This window comes from Lepeophtheirus salmonis, chromosome 5, assembly GCF_016086655.4.
Source record: "Lepeophtheirus salmonis chromosome 5, UVic_Lsal_1.4, whole genome shotgun sequence".
Classification (NCBI taxonomy): domain Eukaryota; kingdom Metazoa; phylum Arthropoda; class Copepoda; order Siphonostomatoida; family Caligidae; genus Lepeophtheirus; species Lepeophtheirus salmonis.
The window spans coordinates 415,114-438,852 of NC_052135.2; the positions used below are offsets into that span (position 1 = coordinate 415,114).

The following is a 23,739-nucleotide window of genomic DNA, read 5'->3' on the forward strand; positions in this document are numbered from 1 at the left end:
CATCAAATTCATGCCAAAAAAAAAAAAAAAAAAAAACAGAACCAATAAATTTATTGTATAGAGAGAAATAAATCAAAAATGATTTAATATCATGTGTTTACTCCGTAATTACATGTACATAATATCGGGATGCATTTATTCTTAGATATTGCTAATATATATTACGAATAATAATTAATGCATATTAATAAATAATAGTGATAGATTCCAGTATTAATCAGAGTCAGAAAATAATTTGACTTTACAATGTAATGCCAACAATTTTTTAAAAATTACTCAAGCTCGTATAAGCACAAGGGAACGATCATTTTGTTCGAATATATTCAACTTAAATTGAAGACAACAATCGAATTTATCTTTGTGCGCAGAATCCAAAACAGATCTTAGTTTTTCTCTCAGTCATCTGATTTTTAAAATATCTGGGATTATAGTAATTTGAGACTATTATCATTTAGAGTCCTTTTTTACCCTTGAAACAATCCCCAAATTAAATGTAGGATTAATAAAACATATGTGAAAGTGTTTTTATATTTAAAAAATATTTTTATTGATTCTGTATCTTGTTCCGAACTCGATATACTTCCCTTTTTAGGCTGAAAAATGATGCAAAAAAAACCTCGCCGAATGTGTTCCGATGCATTTTTGACTATTCCAAAGTCCAATTATTTTTTTTGTTTCGTTGCTATGCTACGGACAAAATCTGATCGGCTATCCTTTAACTTTTGGCCTCCATTTCGATAATGAATGAACCGATTTTAGTCAATTGTATCTTATTTGAACGCTAATATTCATTGAATTATTGTGTTAAAAAATTTAGAAAACTAGCTCTCCATTGACGCCTTCCTGACATTATAAAAGTTGAAGTCGAGATTTGTTGTCGTAGAGTGTATGTATATGGTACTACCTTAGTTATGATTGGAACGCGGAATGGAACACGTAAAGGAACAGAAATAATTTCTTAACGGGTAAAAAATATAATAAATTGAACAGAATGCCAAAATGGCAGAAAGCTTACAAGCCTGCAAAATCTAATATGAAGGAGTGAACAAACGGATTTAAAAAGTGAATGAGAAAACAAATATTTTAAAATAAAAGTATTCATGTGATTTTATTATGCTTATGAATATAATATGTAGGTATTATAATGAACCAACTGTTAGAAGTTATAATTAATGGAGTTGTTGATTAAATGTGTAATATTTACATAAATACATTCTTATTAGTGTTGGGCTTCGGTCTGGAAATATTAGACCGGTCTGAGACCTTTATATTTTTGGTTGGATCAAATTAGTTCAGTACAACAAAAAAGCTTGGTTTGGACCGGTCTCATATAAAATTCGGCCTTGATGGGTCAAAAGAACAATTTTAGTCTACATCGGTTCAGAGGAAAAGTTCCGTCTAGGTTAGTCCAAAGGAAAATTTCGGGCTATATCGGTCCAAAGGAAAAATTTGGTCCAGTTCGGTCCTAAAAATCAGTCTTGACCAATTTTAAAGATAAATTGTTTATAACATGACATCATAAGTATTTCCAAGTACAATGACGTCATATGAAGTTTAAACAGAGATAGCTCAGATGATTTTTAATCCGATCGTCTCTTATATGTATACAAAATTTGTTCTACAACATATCGTGTACTTTTGAGCTTTTTTTTGAACAAATCAATGACGGTTGATGAAGAAAAAAAAAATGGTCTTTCTTTTTAAAATATGGAACAGAAAAAACCCGGTCCACAGGGTAAGATAAAAAAAAATGGGTCCATAAATTGAGACCGAAAAATATAGGTCCATAAAGTGAGACCAAAACAACTCGGTCCACGGTCTCAGACCAGGGTCTGGCCCGAAAAAATCGGTCTAAACAAACTCTTAAGACAGAACTGGAAAAAAAATTAGGTGTTAGACCGTGTTGCAATACTAATTCTTATGTACATAATGACCATACATAAAAAAAATACCTATGTCTATAATGTACATATATTATACTATACAATATGCACATTTGTTGATTAATACGACTTGGGATTGTTCTTAGGCATAAGCCTTAACCATACATATGTGTACTGTCCATAGAAAAGTACGTTAAAAATTTTTTTCTCTAAAATTGTGTGTCGATTTATTCGTAGTCATCGACAAATTCTTTCCCAATTCTATCAAGAAATTATTCTTATTAACTCTGAAGGTTTGCCAAAAATTAGAAATTAAAGTAGCAAAAAATAATGAAAATGAAATAATTTAAAATGAAACGCCATATGGGTGCCAATATATGACTCGTAAATAGTGATGGGACGATTAATCGGAATCGGAGAATAAGGTTTTTTCTGAAATCAGAATCGGGGGAAAAATTTTTGATTCCGATTCTTATTTATGAAAAATTATAAAAAAAATATACCCCCCCCAAAAAAATAGGAATTTCGGTGTTTTACTAGAGAATTAAATATTTGAAATTAAATTTTCATTTTTTTTTTCTCAAAAAAACTAAATTTTCTGTTTATAAAATTTATTTAAGAAAATTTTCTACTAAAAATTTCAATTGCAAAATTTTCAAAAATTCCTTTTTATGAACAGCTGCAAATTTTCCTCAAAAAAGTTAATTTTTTTGTGAACAGGCGTGGATTTATGACATTTTTGTCCAGAAAATCTAGTTTTTTGAGAATTGCTGTGAGTTTTATAATTTTTTTCTAAAAAATCTAACATTTTCATAATTTTTTCAAATTTTTTTTGATAAAATCTTTAATATTGAATTTTTTTAAATTTTTTTAATTGTCCCATCACTAGTCTTAACCCTCCGTTAGTGAACATCCTTTTTTTGCCGTAGTTATTGAACTTGAGTTATATGTTAACCAACATATTAAACAAATTGATTTGGACATCAACAAGATATAATTTGTAATTATTATAGTTCAAATATTATAATTTATTTTCGATAAAAACTTTAATGAAATATCAATTACTTTTAATGAACTTTTGGTACTAAAAATTACATCATTAGCTTTGATGAGATTGAATGTGATATATGAGCTAACAGCTGATATTACATTTGTAGCAAAACGTACATCAAAATTGAAAAATGGGTATAAAAGGAACGACTTAAAAGTAAGAAAATTAATCAAATTTACTAAACTTTGATTAAAAATTGCAAAATTGGCGAATGGTTTTAAGAAAATACAATTTGTAACTAAAAAAAATTGTATTCATTCTTCAAAATGTTTCAGGTGCATATTAATACAGATGCAAGCATTAATATCTATTTTCAATAAATTTAAAGCAATTTAATTAAATTTGGGCTGCAGAAAATCCCTGTTTACTAAAGAAGGGTTCAATCAAGTAAAGCTTTTCAACTATAGATAAAATTCTTGTGTATCTTAGCGCATCCCATAGATTCGAATACAAAGCTTAAAATTGGTTTTATGCGGAATTAAAGATAAATAAAACATTTGGATTTTCTCCTTTACTTGATTTTTGTCTACACGCCACAAATTGTAAAATAAGATATTTTTTAAAGATTTTTTTAATAAATTCATTTACACATTGAATGATTTCTATTCATCTTTTGTTCTTTTCAAAGTGCTTGTAAAAAAATCATCCATTTTCTTTGATGGAAGAGGATAGTAATTAATTCGGCTCAAAGATGTTGATGAGATATAATCTTTCCTACTGCTTAAGGGCAAAGAATACATATTATTAGTATTATTCTGTAGGGGATTTTGAGTAAGTGAATGCAACGTGGATTCATTCTCCGGATTCGTCTCTTCCTTTAAATTATCATTCTCTAATTTAGATAAACTTATATTCCTGAATGAATTGGAGGAAGGATTTCCCTCACTGATAATGGAACATTGTGCACCCCCAAAGAACCAAGGGAGTAGGTTTCTTTTGCTCTTTGATGTGGGAAACGTTCTTCTCGTGGAGTAAAGATTTCACTTTGAGTACGGGGTGATGAAGCATAGTAATCTAATTTCCTTCTTGAAGGGACAGAAAAGTAATTTGCATCTCCTTTCAAAATATCCTCAGTTTTACTCCTCATTGATGAATTTGACAAGTAGTTACGTTCAACTGTGTCCAAAGAATTGCCGTCTTCTGAAGGCTGAAGGATCTCGGATTTTATTTCTTCTTCATTCTCATCGTCCTCCTCCAAAATTCGTTCCTCTGAGGTCGTTAATAGATCATTATTCAATGAAGAGGATCTTGAATCATTTTCTGCATGAAATAACTCAAGCTGTAAAAAAAGAAGGAAAAAAAATTATTGTTGTTGCTTTTTGACAAATTTTTGAAAGACAATTATAAAAATGAAAACATATCATACCTTATTTATACAAAAGTGAAATTTCTAATATGTCTAACGTTTAAGGTATTATTTCATTATTGTACTTATTTTTGCAATCCCCCCCCCTTAAAAAAAAAAAAAATTGTGTCTGTACATCTGACCTCATATTCTATTAGGCAAAAAAGAGAAAAAATGCATTAAAAAGAAGCTGGGATGATTGTTAGCCCATGTATACATGTTTATGTGTGTGTATTTACTGTAATTAAATTGAGCTACATGAAGATCAAAGTCTTGTTTTTTTTATCTTGTTCATGTGTTTTTATTTTTCCTTTTCAAAAACCTAATTTCATCAACCATGATGATGATTTTTTTTTTCCATTAAAAAAATCGTCAAAATGCAAAAAGGCATTTTATTTAGATTTCGCCTCTTTTTAATCATTTCTCCCATTTATGAAAGATTAAAATATATATATATATACGTGTAACTAGTTATTAGTGTTGAGACTCGGTTAAAGGCAACATTTTTTTCTGGTTCGGTCTTACGTATATTTTTTCTAGACCGATTTTGACCAATATTTCGGCTCAGAATGAATCTCAAACCATACTCTGAAATTATCTCGCTCTAACAACTCCCATTCCTAATTTATGAGGTGGACAAATATTATTTATATCATTCATATACTTCATATGACGTTTCTTTAGGTCTATGATCAAAATTTTTAAGTACACATGCATTCATCAATAACTCATTTATTGAATCGGGCTAGACCAGTGATTTCCAAATGTTATATTTTCATGTCCACCCCCTTTGATTGTTTCGCTTGATAAAAGAATATCAATTAAAAAATATATAGAACATAAAAAATGATATCTTTTAAATAATACTGTAGGATTTTACTTCAAATGTACTCAAATAAAATACATTTTAAAATGTGTATAACATTTCTTTTCATCAGAATTAAATAAACAAATTTTATGTGAAGCACACATTTTATTAATTTCAATCTCAAGTCATCTCATTTAGTGATATCCAGTCGGTTTCTATTCTTAAGTTATGAGTCATTATCAGCACTGTATGAAGATGGGAATATTTGAAGTAGTTGCTATTGTATTTGGATATTTAGCTTGTATTTCTTCACAGAGCCACATCATTGCTTCTTTCATTTTGAAGAGGACTTTAATCAAGTCAATAAAGGGTAATATTAGCCGCCTGTTCTGAAATGTTTGAGAGAGATTCGTTTCAAGGGAAAGGAGAAGAGTTCACTATAAAAGTCCACCAGCATCGATTTTTTCATGAATTTTATGGTGGAATAACATTCTATAATTATTCAAAGACTAAATAGCTAATGCTATACGACATTTGCAGATGTTTTTTCCATTCGTTGCTGAACATTGGTACTCACAATTATCGTACGCACGTACTTTCTGATCTACTTCAATCCGGTCAAAAGAGTGTCTTAGATCCACACCAACCTTAGTATCGTTTACCCTTATGCCTGCCCAAGTCGTGCAACCATCTTGCAGTGGTAATGTGAGATCCGGGATAACACTTTTAAGTTCAAGAAAGGTGTCTAATAAGGACTCCTTTGGAGACAATGACACCCAACAACATCACCCAGGTCAAGGACCTTGTAAACACCAGAACCCCTATTGATTATTCGAAATGTATCAGCGGAACTTGTCTTACCACTCAAAGAGGTTTTTAGAATCCTGACTAATGATCTCCACTTCAAAAACTCTCTCATCATATTGGTACCCCACTCTCTCTCTCATGCCAACAAGGATGAGGGAGTGAATTGCTGTAGTGGCCTAATTAAGCTCTTCAAGGACCACGGATGAGTCCCTACAGCCTGAATCTCAATCTTTTTAATCGATTTCTCTCCCGTAAGCTGAAGCATCTGCTCTGGGATTAAGTTTTGATAGCCATGAATACCTCACACGCGTTGTTCAGCGGATGATGAAATTAGTGAAGGAAGATGAGCTCTCCAGGCAGTTGGAGATCCATTGGCACGACATTATCTGAGCCGGACGACATTTTCTTATACTTTTGAATGTAATATCTTGTTTATATCATTTTGGAAAAACCTAAATAATGAAGGTGAGAAGGTGGTAAACACTTGGCTATATTACAAAGGCTGTTGTGTTTATTGATGGTATAATTACAACATTAATCTATAGAGATATAATTTTTTACTCATATAAGGCAAAATATTTAATCAAATGTTGATATTAACATATATTTCATATTGGCCCTCCCCACGTTGGGAATCGCAGGTCTGGACCGAAGACCGAAACTCCTTAGAGGGCCAAATTACTTTGGTTCACGTAAAATCATAACGGTTTCTGACCAGTATATAATTTTTAGACTGAAATCCAACAATAATTCATGCTTAAAATAGAATATATACTAGACATGTAAAATTTCAAAAAAAATAAAAAACATAAATAAATAACACCAAATGATTTTTCTTGTTACGGTTTTAATCACTCTTCACGTAGGTGTGTTCCATATATAAATCATACTGAAGACTTTAAAGTATATATTCAAATATATGTACATCTATCTACATATTATATTTTTTTACACGTTAGAAAACAGTTATTGAAGAAAAATTTAAAACAAGGAGGGGCAGGATTTACTTTTTATTTATTTTCATTGTGTATGTTGTATACAAGTTGCAGTCAAGGAATGAAACGAAAGATTTAGTGTACTTGGAATGAGGATAATGTATAATACTTGAATTCGGGTAATATTTTGTTTTCACTCAAGACGAAGCTCTGTGTCATGGCACTCCTAAGAATCATGCCTTCCTTAAAGATTACTTTCTGGACTGTTGGACCACAACATGTGACCGCTCTCCTCTCCAGATGCAAATCCCTTGTACTACTCTATCTATATGCGTCAGGAGGAAAGGGTGCGTACTTTTCCTCCAGGAGTGTGCAGTCTCTAAGGCTTTCAGCAAACTAGAGTCTGACTTCATAGTCTAGGTCTGCCAGGGATTGAGGAAATTATTAGAGCTGAGGGCTCACATATTTAATAAAAGTTGTGCCGAGTACTATTTTTAAATGATTTTGGTAAATAAATTTCCTTGAAAAAACTCTCATTTAAATATTACTATAGAAAAAAATGATAAAAAATGCTCAAAAACTGAGGAAAATAAATTGAACACAAACTAAACGTGAACAAATGTCTTCTAAACCTATCCAGTTTGTGTAAATATTGTTATTTCAGGGGAACAAGTTTAGCAAAGGGATCTAAAAAAACTTGCCTTTGGAAAGTTTACCGTGGGATTACTAGCCCGGGGAAAATTCGCCTTACAAAAATCTCTCCATGATTCGTAAAAAAGTACAAATGTAGTTTATGCAACATTTTGAGAAAGATTATTCTAGCTTACTTTTATGTTGACAGACCCCATATGTGAATCAAAATTAAAATTGCAAATATGTATGTATGATAGATATTTCATTTCCATGGATTAAACAAAGAATTTGATATTCCTAGTCTTACTAATTATTACAGCAATATGTAATTAATAAGTAAATAAAGAAATAGATAATTAATACGCTTGTCAAAGTGTCTTATTTTAAATTAAACGTATATATATTTATGGTATGGGGCATATGCGTATGTAGATACAGAAAGGGTTAGTAAACTCATTCCTGTACTTAATTTCACATGATTTTTTTTTTAATTTTACCAAGTAAATAATAAAACATTCCAAAACTGTTTTTTTAGAACATGCAAATTTTAAGAAAATCGTAATAAACGATTTTATATAATCTTTTTTGTTAGACCAGGACTTTATTCAATGATATTCAACCCAACCTTTCACAGATTGCATTTTAAACATAAAAAGGGGAAAATACCTTTTACGTCCTAATTAGTGTTTAGTCGATCCTTATTTATTCGGCCTGATTTTGTCTTAGAACCATACTTTAGGACTGTCAGTCCTATTGACGGTTTATTAACTGTCGGTCTTTGATTTCTTCTTTAAAATGTCGTTGGTTTTGTTAAGACAAATATTATACATGTATTCCTGATATTTTTTTTTTTTTTTTTCATTAAAATGCAATTCAATATGATTATGTGTTATTTTTACTTAATTAATTCCATAATAATAATTTATTATTTTCTTAATTAAAAAAAAAAAAAAAACACAATCAATGACGCCACGAAAGAATGTTCTTATTTTCATTACGGACCAACAAATATATTTGGCTGGACCGCAGTCCTTAACCTTAAATAAGAACCAACACAACATTATTCCCATTGTCACTATAGACATATCTCAGGGACTTGTGTAGAATAAGTGTAATTTGTATCATCTGACTGATTTTCCTCTCGACTAAAGTTTCAACCAGATCACGGCATGCAATTGAATTTTGAAAGCATTGATTGTACAAAATCAACTTCATCTTGATTTCAAGGGTCAGCCTAAATTTTGATTCTAATTAAAGATGCATCATTTGAAATATATATTTAACTTATTTCAAATGAAGTATAAATTGCCTTTGCAGATCCTTCAATAAATGACAAATTGTGTAGGGCATTTTGTGTATTTTAGACACACTGTATATGCATTTTATATTAATACTTAATGATGAAGCGTCGGTGTAATGAATGAACACACGATGGTTTAAGGCCTATCAATTTTATTCTGTGCAAATTGATGCACATTTCACACTCATTCGGCCACATCTTTATCTCGCTTTATATCTATTTGCTTCTTTTCTTATTCGTTGCGAAAATTAGAAAAACTTTTGACATAGGAGAACTAATGTAAAATAACATAAATTCAACATATGTAGTGTGTCAAAATGATAACAATCTTAAATAAAAATCAAGAAAAGGAGAAAGTACCCATATTTGCATATACGTATTGCCAATATTTGATAGACATATTTGAGTCAATTACACTGTCCAAGGCAATCACACTTGTTTTAAAGGCACTAGAATAGTATATGCTCTACTTTGTAGAATTTAATCCTCTGATTCCAAATATAGACTTATATTTTCTCTGTTTGCCTCATGGGTAGAAAAAGGCCAGCAAGTTTTTTTTGTTTTTTTGGCTATTTGACTAATGTTCAAAATGCTTTTTTGAAATGTTTGGTTATCCTGAAAATTGATAGAGATAAATTATGCGACTATACTTCAAAGACTAATGTTAAAAAAATCTAAAACCATTTTTAAAATGTCTGTATCAACTTGAGTTATCCTTGTTTAAAATTGAAAATAAGTAATTTATATTCATAGGTTCAAGACGAATATATTCAAAAAGTTCAAAAATACATCATTTAATAGCTGAAACTCTGAAGTTTAATTTCAAAAAAAGAGCCTCATTAAATTTTTTAGATTTTTAGAATCCCTCACTCACTACGGCTCTGCAATAATTCATCAGGTTTCCATGGAGTTTAAAGTTAGTATGCATGAAATCAAGTCATAATGTATGGATGACTAGATTAAGGGATGCTTCTAGTCCAGATTAAAAAGTTAATCATTCTTTGTAATATTCATTCTATGATTTCTTTAAAAGACTTTATTTATTTGATGCATCACCAGAGTGAATCACCAGATGAATGATTAGCCAATAACAAAAGTCGTAATGAATAATAAGCCTATAATTATAGACTTATTATTCAAATTTGTGGAATACGTTAAAATACTCTAGAATTTTTGCTATAGTTTTACACATTTATTTGATTTAAAATACTTAATTTCTTTCATTTCCCATACAAATGTAATCTACACTCAATTCGAGAAATTGAAAGATTTTATTTGGAAGACCATTTCAGAGGCAATATACGCAGGTTTTAAATCAACTAAAGGTTTTAAACTATAACTGAAATTATTGGGTGTCGTAGCTCATCCCACACATTTGAATAAAAAGCATGTAAATGACGCAAATATGTCTATGAAGTATTGGGTTGCATGTACATATATATTACGTAAAAAAAATAATTTAGATTTTCACGTTTTCTTGATTTTGATTCAAAATTAATTTACATTTGTAGACGCACCCAAATGTAATCTACATTCCATTTTTTTAGAAACCCCATTCCAGATTACTTTTGTGTTAACAGACCACATACAAATAAAGCCCAATAATTTCATGCTGTATATCATGTAGAATATTGAATAAAATCATTAGGAAATGAAGATATACGTACAACAACAAGAAGGGAACTACCCTCCAGAAGTATTTCACTCTAGCTATTATTTCTTATTTTGTGATATTTAGTATGTAAATGAAGTGTGAATTCATTTTGGGCCTCTTCCAAAATCCATTACACTTCACTTAAGTCATTATTTTAATTGTATACCTTAGTTATTTTTAATTACACCCCATAGAAGAGTCAGTTCTCAGCCAGGGATATCCATCAAAGAACATTTCATCAAAAATATAGGAAGATAGATATGTACCTATAAATGTTAGTTGTTAAATATAACAGTAGGTAAGCCCATGATGAATATAAACTACTTCAATTATAATGATTAATAGTCATTCTGATGAGTTATGACTTTGTTTTTTTTTTAGAGGACGTTTTATTTTATGTACGAGGATCGTTTGAAAAGTCCGTGCTAATATAAAAACTACTTAAATATTTGGTGTAAACCATTTCTTATTTGCCAACAAAGGTTCCTTTTAGGCTTATACGCTTTGTTAAACGCTGTTATAGTTTGTTGATCCCTTCTGAATAATAGGATTGGTCCAAGTCGGAAAAATAGCCATTCGTTCCTGCAATCACCTCCTCGTTTGAATAAAGTCTTATCATATAATGAATTTTATCAAAGATTTCAGGACGATTATCAAGATTAACAAGGCGTCCAGAACGTTCAGCGTCACTTGTGCCCACATGGTCACTCCTAAAGCTTTGAAAACACTTATAAACGGTTCTAATCGAAGGTGCAGAGTCCCCATAATGTTTATCAAGCTTCTTTTTACTCTATTGAGGTGTTTTACTTTTCATAAAGTAATATTTCGTCAACACACGAAATTACTTTTCGTCCATTTTTTGAAAATCACTCCACTTCCTCGATTCAAACGAATACCAAACGAAAATAAATAGGCCAATCTGTATGAAATTTGATGTGTATTCTTCCAAGAGATGTTACTAACTAAACATAACCTTGATACGCGCGAGTCATGCCATCTCTCAGACTTTGCTTGGACTTTTTAAACGACCCTCGTTCAACCCCGTGAGATAATTTTGTCTTCAAAATTAGAAATACAATTTTAAAATAACGACTGTTAAATAAATACTGCCAAATAAATGAATATTTTCTTATATAAAAGAAGGATTATTAAAAAAATAATGATTTTGTTCTATTAAACTCTGTATAAAGCTGCCACATTTATAGTCATATAGCAAAGTTGGTATTGATGATTGGATGTTTTAGAGTTATCTTTTTTAAGTGTGCGTTTAATATCTTAACAACGGCGTGACTATTTCATCTAAGAAATAACAATCTAATAACATGCGTGGTGTGTAGCAAAAGCTCAGTACGTTATTCCCCTTTTTTGAATAATTCAAAAAATTTAAAAAAAAATCATGATTGCTTGCAAAATAAGGACTGAAGACTAATAGTAAACTTCTTACTTCGGGAGAAAAATGGTTTAGTTATCGTAAATTATTTTGGAAGTTGAAGTAAATTTTATAAAGACAAACGTGGAGAATGATCTTTTTGGTGTTTAATGGAGACTACCAATTATTTCTTGTGGAAATGTTTTCTTTTAAATATAATGTATGGAGAATGTCTTACGGTTTTAGATCACTCTGTTGGGTGTAGGCTCCAGAGTAATTAATTTTTAATCTTTTTTAGTGAGACAAACAGTCAAAAATTTAATACTGTCCTTACAAAAGCACAGCATATTTTATACATTCTTAGGTCAAGGAAAGAGAAAGACACTGGAGGGGTTTTAAACATTTTAAAGCTGTACGCGAAGTTTTTAAAATATTAATAATATATATTGTAATTTTTCATATGCTTGTCATTATTACATCGGGGATAATATATCTGTTTATCATTACAGTTGCATGTTTAATTTGGATTGTTTGTCTGTCTTTTTTGTTTAATATATGAATACCCAGTGAAGGGCAAGAGAGAAAATAAAATTGGCTTACCTACTATTTATTGTTGTCATCTCACGATATTTCTACATTTTTACCACTAATCAGTGTTCTAAACGTTAATTGGTTGAATTTTAATTAGCTCTTGTTAAATTGTGAACACTTTTTAACCATTATTAAGTATTACCCCATATTTGGCTTACTCACACTGATGATATATCTTTTTTTTTTTTCTGGTTGTATGAAAGGTACAATAAAAGTAATGACGTTATAATAAAAGGATATAAAAAATAAATTAGTTTTTACAAAATGATTGAATCTGCAAGAATCATCTGATAAGCTATTGTGTACCTACTCATTTTAAGTAAATGGATTTCATACGACGTTACCTCACAAACACAAAAATTATTAAAGGTATTTTGTCGTCAATTGTTAATTTTTCTGTTTATATTTCCCCTATCAGTGTTTTCAACGTTGATTCGTTGAATTTCTCATGTTAAGCAATGAACAATTCTCATCAATTATTGTATAAGAATTGTGAAAGAGTTGCCTATATATTAGTGTTGGGTTTCCATCTAAAAATCCTAGATCAGTCTGAAACCTAAAAAATTTTTAGTGGACCGAACTCATTCGTTCCTTGAAAGAACTTTAATCTGTAATAATCTCAAAGAAAAATTTGTTCTGGATGGGTTTCACTTAGAATTTGATGTAGACTGATTATTTAAATGAATTGTTAATGACGTCAGTTGGGTTTTAAAATTTACAATGACGTTATATGTATTTAAATGTGTTGCATCCGTTATATTTGTACAACTCATAAATCAAGATAACGAAGAAAGACGGTATGGACCAAAATATCGGTCCAAATTGGTCCAGAATGAATCACTTAACTCCGAACTCGAACGAAAATGGGATCTTAGACTGATTAGCGTTGACACTACTATCTACCTTCTAAATACAAGTATTTCTTGTCAAATGTCTATTTTTCTGTGGTGCAGAATAATCAAAAGTTTATTTACTTGGCTGGAACGTTCATCAAAGAGAAGCAAGAGTATGTTGGTGAGATCTTCAATAGTGGGATTAATCTAACTGAAAATCAAAAAATGGAAAGGCGAAGAAAAAAAAATATTGAGTTTCACAGGCGTGAAATAGGTCCCAGAGACATATTTTTCAACTATATAAAAGGATTAAAGATCGTACAGTTCCCTTTCTACAAGATGACGAACCCATCAAAACGCAAAACATTAAACAGATTCATAGAGATGGATACTCGGTTAAAGAGGAAGAACCAACTCATAAATATTTTCAAAGTAAATGGAATGGAAACTTTAATTATTTCATTTTATTGGTTTAAGTATAGAGTTGTCAATAGTACGCCTACGACAAGAAGTATTAATGGAAAGAGCCCAGAAGAAAGACTTTGTTTTTACTGCAACGCCTGATTAGAGACCGGGTTCATTTTTTGTCAGAATGTGAAGGCACAAGATATTTAAGAAACAAGATATTTCTCATGATTTTCTATACTTATGAAGTTATTTTTATATCAAAGACATTTTTTTTTTTACTTAAATGGGTCTCCATCAAGATAAAATTAATGTTTTATTACGAAATTTATCATCATTTTGTACAAACTTAAAAGTACTCGAACTCCAATACCATATAATTTGATTGAACATATAGAAAAAAAATTACAGCAACGAAGACTAACATAAACGACGATTAGTTCAAGGTATAATTTTATTTTTATGCTTAATTTTTAGAGTATGACCTATATTTTTGTGTAGTAGGATACTGCATTTTGTTGTGGTTTAATTTTTTCTTTCAAATTGTTTTTTGGATGGCCAGCTTGCAGGTAAAATAGATTGTAAATAAAGTTGTACATGTGTACAAAAAAAAAGAGGGGTCCTAGGCTGAGTTTCAAAACTACTACCTACCTAACTGAATTAGATTTTATGAATCGATGAACAATTTCCCAACAGTTGTTGAATATAACACAAGATAACCATGAGAGGTTGGGGGGGTGGGTTGTACAAATGAATTGAAGAGAATAATCGAATTTAGCATTGAGAGCAGAATCCAACGCTAATCTCAGTTTTTCTCTCAGTCATCTGAATTCTGAAATATCTGTCATTATAGTAATTCGGGACTATTATCATTCTGAGTCATTTTTTACCTTTAAAACAATCCCCATATTAAAAGTAGGATAAATTAAACATATGTAAAAGTGTTTTTTTATGATTAAATAGTGTTTTTATTGATTCTGTATCTTGTTATCTTGTTCAAATATCAAATTTTTATTGAAACAATTTCAAAAATTCACAGCTGTCTGCAAAAAATTAAATTTTTTGTAAAATTTTCAAAAGAAACAGCTATTCACAAAAAAAAGAAGAATCTTTTGAAAAAAAAGCTTCCAAAATTAAATTTCAAATATGAAATTTTTGGAAAAAAAAATTTACCCATTTTTTAGTGTAAAATTTTTTCCTCCTGAGCAAAAAAAATCTGTTAAAAAGTTGAAATTCCTTTTTGGGGGGGGGAGTCTACAGCCCCTCTAACGTACCCCATACGGACGCCCCTGGCCAGGTCATATCTTTTATACAACTCGAATTATATTTGACGGGTTAACTTTACTTTGAAACTCATTTACAAATCTGACAAACTCTTATTGAGCCTATAGCTAATGATGCACCTTAGAACAATAAAAAGTAGTTAATAAATTGGTAATTTTGGGAATTCAAATTAAGAGTCATGATCTTTGTTTACTGTAGGTAGGTAGATAGATACTATTGCAAGATACTGACCCATCAAAAAAAAAATCCCCTAAAGTAATACGTTACGTCAATCAAATATAAAATTTCTTGGTATTTTATTCCTTGAAGGAATTTCATGTCAAAATATTTCTAGTCTTTTCATAAATACTTCATGAAAAAACATTGTAATCATCTTTCAAACAACATTTAAAGACAACAAAAAATATTGATCATTAAACATATGTAGTTATCTTACCCTGTATATTATTTAAAATAGGCAGTAAAATAAAAATAAAAAACATCATCAGATTCATATGTATGAAGGAATAAATAACCCTACGTTCCAAAATACCACAAAGCCATTATTAAGATTTCCTGAATATGTACTTAATGAATTCATTTCCTGAAGTTAAATCTATATGCTTTAAGCTGCTGGAATTACAGATTAACAAGCCGAATTGCAAAACAAATAAAACAACTTCACTTAAGCGTACCAGCATAACAACGATTAATGTTGTTTTTAAAGCCACGCATCTATTAATTACTTATATGTACATTAGGGTAATTTTTTTTTTTTTTTACAAATATTTCGGAAATATTTTAAAATGACTTGTATTTAATGCTTAAACGACATTTAATTTTTAAAGAGATTTTTTAAGAAAATGTCACACATAAAGTAATTTCAAATTTATGTAATGGTAAACAAATTATATTAAATGAAACTTAAGAATCACATATATACAAAATAATATTTCAGCTATATCCTATTATATTAATATAGCCCGATTCAACCTACAAAAGAGGGAGGGGGGGGGATAAATTATAATTATAGTTTTTATAAGCATCTACGACTTACCTATAAACAGAGTTACTTGGAAAAAGTAGTCCAACTACTCCTTACTGACTACTCTTTCAAAAAGTAACTTAGTTACTTTACTGACTACTTGATTGCCAAAGAAACTAAGTTAGACTACAAGTTATTTTATTAGTTACATTCAGCAGCTGAAAACACAAGAAAATATATGCAGTGTATAAAATATAGCACGATATTTTTTTATGTGTGGCAGGAAGGCACTCCAATCAATCAGAACAATGTAGTGTGCCGCAGTTAAACAGCCATCATCACCACCATGACAGATAATTATGTGTGCCGTAGAGTGGTGAAGTCTATGCACCCTATGTGAAAGAAACAGGTGCTAAATGCTGCCCTCTGATGGTTAATGTTGTAAGTGTCATTGAACTATTTAAACGGGAGAGGATACAATCGAAGGAAAATGACAAAAATAGTAAGGCACTGTGAACTGGTAATTAACTTTAATCTGACTACTACCTAGGATTAGAGTAATGCGTTCGTCGCATCACTGTATATAAAAGATCTATGACCCACTATTGTCTTGTAATCCACCTGTAAAGTTAAAAACATTGAACATAAGCTGTATTTACTTGTAAGGAGTTTGCTTACATTGTATCACGCCGTTTTCTTCTGAAAAGAAGCAAAAAAGGCTTAAAATCAATTGGTAGCTAAAACATTCTTCCCAACTAAGGAGCCATTGTTCAATGATCGTAGGGAATTGTTTGCAGCTTAACAAGAGCTCTAATTTTAACCAATCAACATTCAGATTAGAAGAAAAGAAGGAGAAACATTGACAGCTGTCAAAAAAATACAGTGTATAATTTTGTATAACGCCGTGATATACATTATATATGCGAAGGAACTCAGGATCCTCCAAAATTCGTATAGGGCACTATTTTGTACTAATCTTCCAAAATAATTTATCTGTACAATAAGTATAAAAATCAATAATGCAGTAAAATATTGCGCTGATATTTTATTGAAATATTAATATCAATAACCTTTCAATTATTTTATGCGCCATGTTTATTAGATTTTGATACCGTAAAGATTTAAAATTTAATCTTTTAAATTTACAGGAAATATATTTTTTTTAAAACGTTTAACATCAATTCACTGACTACGTACATTTATTCCTATTTATGAACAAAGTAGAATTAATGATTATATTTTGTAACTTATTGCACAACACATTGTAGATACATTTCCTACATTATTCAGTTTGTTTTGATTGGAGGTTAAGTATAAAGATGAAATCACGTTTTACTTAGTGATAGACTGATAACACATTTAAAAAGAAAAACCACAATGTACCAATAAATATTTATCATCCTTAATAACTCAATCAAACGTACCTATTATGGGTCCTGATTGAACAATCTTGATTTGTGGTATATAAACACAAAATCAAGTTATAATGAAATGAATTTTGTCAAAATTGATGGTAGATTACTCGTGATGGGAGGATTCTAATTCTTTAATATTTTAAATACCATTTTGCTGTTAGGGGCGTCCACAAATCCCAAACAGAAATTAATAGACCGACCGAAGTTGGTGTGTGTTCTTCCAAGAGATGCTACTGACTAAACATAACCTGGATACACGTCAGTAGTGCCATCTCTCGGAATTTCTACGGACTTTTCAAACCACCCTCTTATATAGCAAGCAATGATGATTTTCTATAAAATGAATTTGAATTATATTTTGTTCATTTCTTCATCTAATTATCGTCAATACTATATATGAATAAATTATTCTGATGAATCAAATTGCACATGCATCTTTGCAAAGATGGTAAAATTCCCAGGACACAATTATAGAAAAATAATAGATCATATTTAAGGGCCCATATAGGGCTGGATCTGTCTCTTGAATTAATTTTATTTGGTTACATTATTTCTGCTTTACATATTACAGCTAGCACCAAAAGATCAACCTTATTGCTGATATAGTACCCCTGTAAAATAAGTATGACAAACCGGGTCATTGTAAACTGTTTTTAATATTTTTGGTTGTCTCAAACTATCCCAGAAATTTGAGTATGAAGCACACAATTGATCAAAATATACATTTATGCCTATAAAATACTGGATATGTTATATTTATTAAAGGTAGCCCATTAAGACAAAAACAAGCTAGAATGATTATTTTCAAAATTGAATGTGGATCCAATTTTAATTTTTCAACAAATTAACGTCCATTTCCGTCAACAAAGTAATCTAATTATTAGCCAAAATTGATTCTCACAATGACAGAATGAGAAATTAATTGATGGTATTTGAAAGGGGTCTTATGGAGGCAAATATAAGTTTTATAAATCAAATAAAGTTTCTAAACTATACTTAAAATGATTGGGTATCTCAACAGATGTAACAAATTTGAACAATAAGCGTATAATTGTCTAAAATATGCCAATGAGATATTGGGTTGAATGTAAATTTGTGGTAAAAAGTTAATAAATACTTTATCTTTTTCTTGACTTTGCTCAACATTGTTTTTCTGTTAATAAAATGTGATTTTCTCATTCTCTTGATAATTCTTCAAAACAAGCGTAAAAGTTGCTATGTAGCGCACAAATTTGGTTTTCTTTATAAGTGGGTAGAAAATAATGTCCCCTACTAAGCTTTTTGAATATTTGGGTATTTATCTAGATGGCAACGAAAAGGCGCTTTAAAAATAAGAAATATATACAATATTTGAGACACACATTTGCAGATTTATTTATAGAAAACAGGTTAGTAGTAGTCAAGTATTCCTTTGTGTGTTTAAGATTCACTTAATTTTGCAACGATGAAAAATGTATTCTGCATAGGTAAAAAATTAAATAGATGCTATATTATATGTATTAATAAATTATAATCCTTTTAGAAAGAGTCAAATAAGAACCATTTTAAACCTTACATATATTTTTGAAGACCTGTCAATATTAACCATTGCCAAATAATCTTTGGTATAACTCTTAATTATATATTATTCTTCAAATCCCTCCTTTTATGACATATTATTGAATTTCACTTTGACATCCAATTAATTTCTTTATGATTATCTTATTTTTTAATTTGACTTACCGAGCGTACTTTGGATGTGAGGCCTTTAATTTGTGCATTTTGCTCTATACACTCTCTTTTCTTGGATCTCATTTGTAATTGTAATTTTAAAATGGTTTCTTGCATGTCCACCAACATTCTATTTAGAAGAGAAAAAAAATATATGGAGTGATTATTGAAGTAGGTATGTATTTAAAAAACAATACAACCAAAATACTATTTTCACATTTTATAATAATGATGAACATCTTTGCACTTTGCTCAGACATTTCAAATACTTTGAATAAATTAACTAAATACTTTAAATTATTGGTTTCTGCTCGGAATACTACACAATATATGTATATATTTAAGTCATAAAAGGATTAGACGGTATATAAATTTCTCTCAAGTCTGTCAAGTGTTTTGATAAGGTAGACGCTCGTTATGCTCATATGTGTTGCCTGTCAACACAAAAGTAAGCTAGAATGATTTTTCTTAAAAATAAGAGTATAGGAAATTTGTATTCATCGACGAATTAATTATCGTTGGTGTTGGATCAGTCCTATGACTGATTACCGTATCAGTCTTTTTCCTCCACCCATTTCAGTCTTTTTTTTCTCAGTCCGATCTTTTTAACATTCAACGCTCCAAATGTGTCTTTCAGTCCTAGATTTCTTATTATTTTCTTCACTCATAGGTAGGATTGAAGATTATCAGAACTAAGAAAATCATAAATGATAGCTAGAATGTATAATAATACGTTTTAGTCAGAAATCTCCTACATGGATATACTAAATATACTGTTTCTTTGAAAGAGGTTAAGAATTATGATGTTGTAACTAAATCCACTCAAATGACTTAGTTAGTACCAACTACGTCAATTAGGCTGTTATAGTTTCTACAAAAGGCCGATAAGGACCGGCCCTAGGACTGACAAATTTTATTAGGAAAAACTGCAGTCTTTTTAGTTTTTTTAGATCGATCCAACACTAACCATAGTCCATTATTGTTAAGGTTACTTTGGAGTTGTTGCAAATTCCAATTAATTAGCAAAATTGATAATGGTCACTATAAAATAAAGAAAAAATTTTATATTCTATTTAAAAGGGGGAATATTGGTGACGATATAAGTCTTTTACCATAAATGGACTAGTGTCCTATCTGAAGTACGCCAACATAATCGTTCATATAACTCATATTTATAGTTTAATTTTTATGCATCTTTGCAAATTTGCTCAATAGATTTATACTTCAATTTAGAATATCATTTGGTGTGATAATATAGCTTAAAGTACAACTTAGAACAAAAATTCAAAAGGCATTTCTGTATTCAACTTATGTGGTAAATGAAAAAAAAAAGCAAGCTGATCCCCATGAGGGGGAAAGTCAAATAAAGGTTTTTAATTTTAGTTAAAGTTCTTTTTTATCTTAGCCCATCCCACAAATTTGAAAAATAAGCTTATGTTTGAGTCAAATATGTATAAGAAAACGTTATTTTTTATTCCAAATTCAAATTTAATTCGATTATCATTTTATTATTATTATATTGGTACCCACAGGGCGCAGACTTCAAATATTCGCCTGACGGAAACCCTCATAACTCAAACACAACATTAGATCAAACACAAAAATATACCAATAGAAAGGTCTGGAAAATAGATGGTCATTAGTGTCAAGGAAGCCCCCATGGGAGCAACATACGAGAATCTGTGTCCAATTGAATTCAATAAACAGGAAAAGAGATATGCCGTCACCATGGCATTGGTGCACAACAGTGGCAAAGCAAGGAATCGTGAGATTGCTGATATACTCAGAATCAATTTAATAACTGTTCAAATCCTGAGGAAAAGACTGGAGAAGGATAAGGATCTAAGAGCCATCATTCAGAGGCCCCCCCAAAGCCTTGGATTCTCCTTATTTGGCAAGTTGGAGCAGATCATCAAAGATGATCCATGTCAATGAGAGCAATTTCGAGGGAGTTAGAGGTGGACAAGAAGACTGTGGGGATGATGATTTGTACTGCAAGTCCTACATAATTCAAACTGGAATGCAGTCGACTGAGGCGTCCAAGGACAGACACCTTGCAAAGTGAGTCATGCTGCTCAACCAACTCAAGTATTCCAAGGACCCCAACATGTTCTTGTTCTTCTCTTCTGAGGAGTATTGGAAGCAAGGACCAACATCAACCAACTCAAGTATTCCAAGGACCCCAACATGTTCTTGTTCTTCTCTTCTGAGGAGTATTGGAAGCAAGGACCAACAGACGTCCTCACTCTACAAAGGCCTCCCTGATCGCCTACATCAAGGAGCAGGCTGCCAGCATGGAGAGGGCCTGCAGGGGGTTCAGGATCAGAGAGGAGCAAATCATTGAGACAGAGGGCTCCTACATTGAATAAATGCATTCATAACATGAAAATGTAATAATTTGCGTTGTATTTCAATAAAATAAGTTAAAAATTGTAGAAGTTATGTTTATTTGTTTTAACCAATGAGTATTGCGAATATTGGAAGTCTGTACCCTGTATGTGAACACCGTTTTCGAGAGATAAGAATGCTACACGTCCTTTGATGTGCTCTGCTTGATATTGATTTTTTCTTTCCATTTTTTCAAAAGAAGAAAAATTCAGAGCACACCAAAAGACATCTAAACCTTTTTATCTCTCCAAAACTAAATTTGCAAAATAAGTGATACTGTCAGCATACATTGTGGAGATTGAAAATCGAATTACTATTGTCTTCAAAATTAGAGAATAGTGTTTTTTGTTTTAATCAAAGAAGTAAATATGAAGTAATAGAAAAATTCGGATTTTCTCCATCACTGTATTTTTGTTCAAGATTGTTTTTATATTGACACACCACATATAAGTAAATTTTTGTTGTTGTACAAGCATATCTAGGTGAATCAGTTTTTTAAATGGTTCAAGCCAACTTCCTGTCCCTTTAGAACTATGTACATATAACCGCACTTTAAGAAGTATTAAGGGCTATTATTTCACTTTCAGTTCCCTCTAGACATCAAGAAAGAGATTTACATATGTGCCTAAAATATACATATGTTTTGCGGTTGTAATTAAATGGATGTCTGGCCCAAAGAGGGTTCCAATACGGAAAATAAAATGATCTTCTATGAGAAAGCCTATTTAGAAATTTCTCCTGTCGGACAAAAAGATTTTTTCAGGAGCCATATTAAAAGTTGTTTTTTTTTTAGAAAAAGAAGGAATTTCATATGACGTCATCATTATTGAACTATTGAATGTCAAAATAGGATCAAGAAATAAGAGGACTTAAACCTTACTGTCTATGAAAAATCCATCCCTTTTGTGCTTAGTTTTATTATATAAATATCTGATCCTAAAATGTATTGAAAATACGTTATTACATCGTTATACAATCTTATTTTTATTCTGCAGATAAAAACTAACTATTAAAATGGGGGGGAAAAATTCAAATTATACCTAATTTTATCATCCTTAATTCATTAAAGAAACGATAGTTATAGAAGATTAATCATTCTACGGGATTTCCAATACATATTACTTAAGTTATATTCAAATATCATTGTTAACCATTGGCATTAAGTAGTATTCAATGTAGGTGTTAAGTCTTTTTATATTCTTAAGGCCATATGATGAAGTTTCATCGTGATACGTAATAAAAATATCAACTTGAAGCCACCTCGATCTCCTTCGCCAATTATGCAATTTATGACGCCAGTGAAGACGCTCTCAAACACAGAGTAGCTATTAGAAAGAGGTGATATATTTTGTACAAATGAATCAAAGACAATTATATAATTTATCTATGAGCTCTGAATTCAAAACGTATCTCAGTTGTTATCTATGATGAAAAGGTATACTCTTCTTCAGACCCTTATCACTTATTCATAATACATAGTGATGAGGAATATCATAGCTGATATTATTCGAACAATATTCAATGTATAATTTAAAAAAAGATCTTTTAAAAAATATGAATCTCTAAGAATTTTTGTTCCTTTTGAAATGATCCCATTGTTTATGAGGAAATAGTAAGCATTATGATGAATATTTTTTCCGATTTCAATCCCAATTTCATGAGGTCATGCCTAGTAAAAGGAAGATTGAGGCAATGGAAGGAAGATACTTTTAAATTGACCATCAATCACAAGAGATGTTCGAATTCGGATTTCAAAATCCCCGATGGACGATGGGATCATCCGTGGACACCTTCCTTGGGAATGAAATTCCAGGATCACAAGAATAAAGTGATCCATTCACGATGTGTTGATAATTTTAATATTTCAAAATGGGATCACATAAAAAATAGAATAAGGAACTAAAATCCTTGGAGATGATTGAAAAAAAATTGGGATCAATTTTGGATTCTGCCCTCAAAGATAATTTATTTTTATTGCCTGAATTCATTTGTAAAAAAAATTAGCGTGTAATCAACCAATTCCAAAAGTTTTCTACTCTTTTCCAGCATTAGTTTTTTCATGTAAAACTTAAGCGTATGGATGAAGGGCCATGCATGTTCAACAGTAGAAACTTCAACCTACTTATGAACAAGCTCTACTTTAAAGAAAGTATAAAACTATGGATGTATTGTATATGTTAAATTTATCAGCCGATTTAGAGTCAAGGAATAATATTATAAATAGTTTTACAGTTAATTTATATGTATTGTACATACATATTAAATCAATTATGGAATAAATCAATCATCATAAATGGAAGTTAATTATATCATGCAGGATAGAAAGGGGGGAGATGAATTGAGACGCAATCACACATCAAATTT

The 23,739-nt window shown here is 30.5% G+C and overlaps 1 protein-coding gene across 1 annotated transcript in view; it reads right to left on the reverse strand.

Moving 5' to 3' along the window:
* Window positions 1-1,081: 1,081 nt before the first annotated feature.
* Window positions 1,082-23,739, reverse strand: part of LOC121118602 (uncharacterized) — a 139,871-nt gene continuing 117,213 nt past the window's right edge. Inside the window, exons 3-4 of the mRNA XM_040713177.2 lie at window positions 19,000-19,117; window positions 1,082-4,213 (exon numbers count right to left, since the gene is read on the reverse strand). Coding sequence (XP_040569111.1) covers window positions 3,782-4,213; window positions 19,000-19,117 — 550 coding nt within the window. The 3' untranslated portion in view covers window positions 1,082-3,781. The remainder of the gene's footprint in view (window positions 4,214-18,999; window positions 19,118-23,739) is intronic.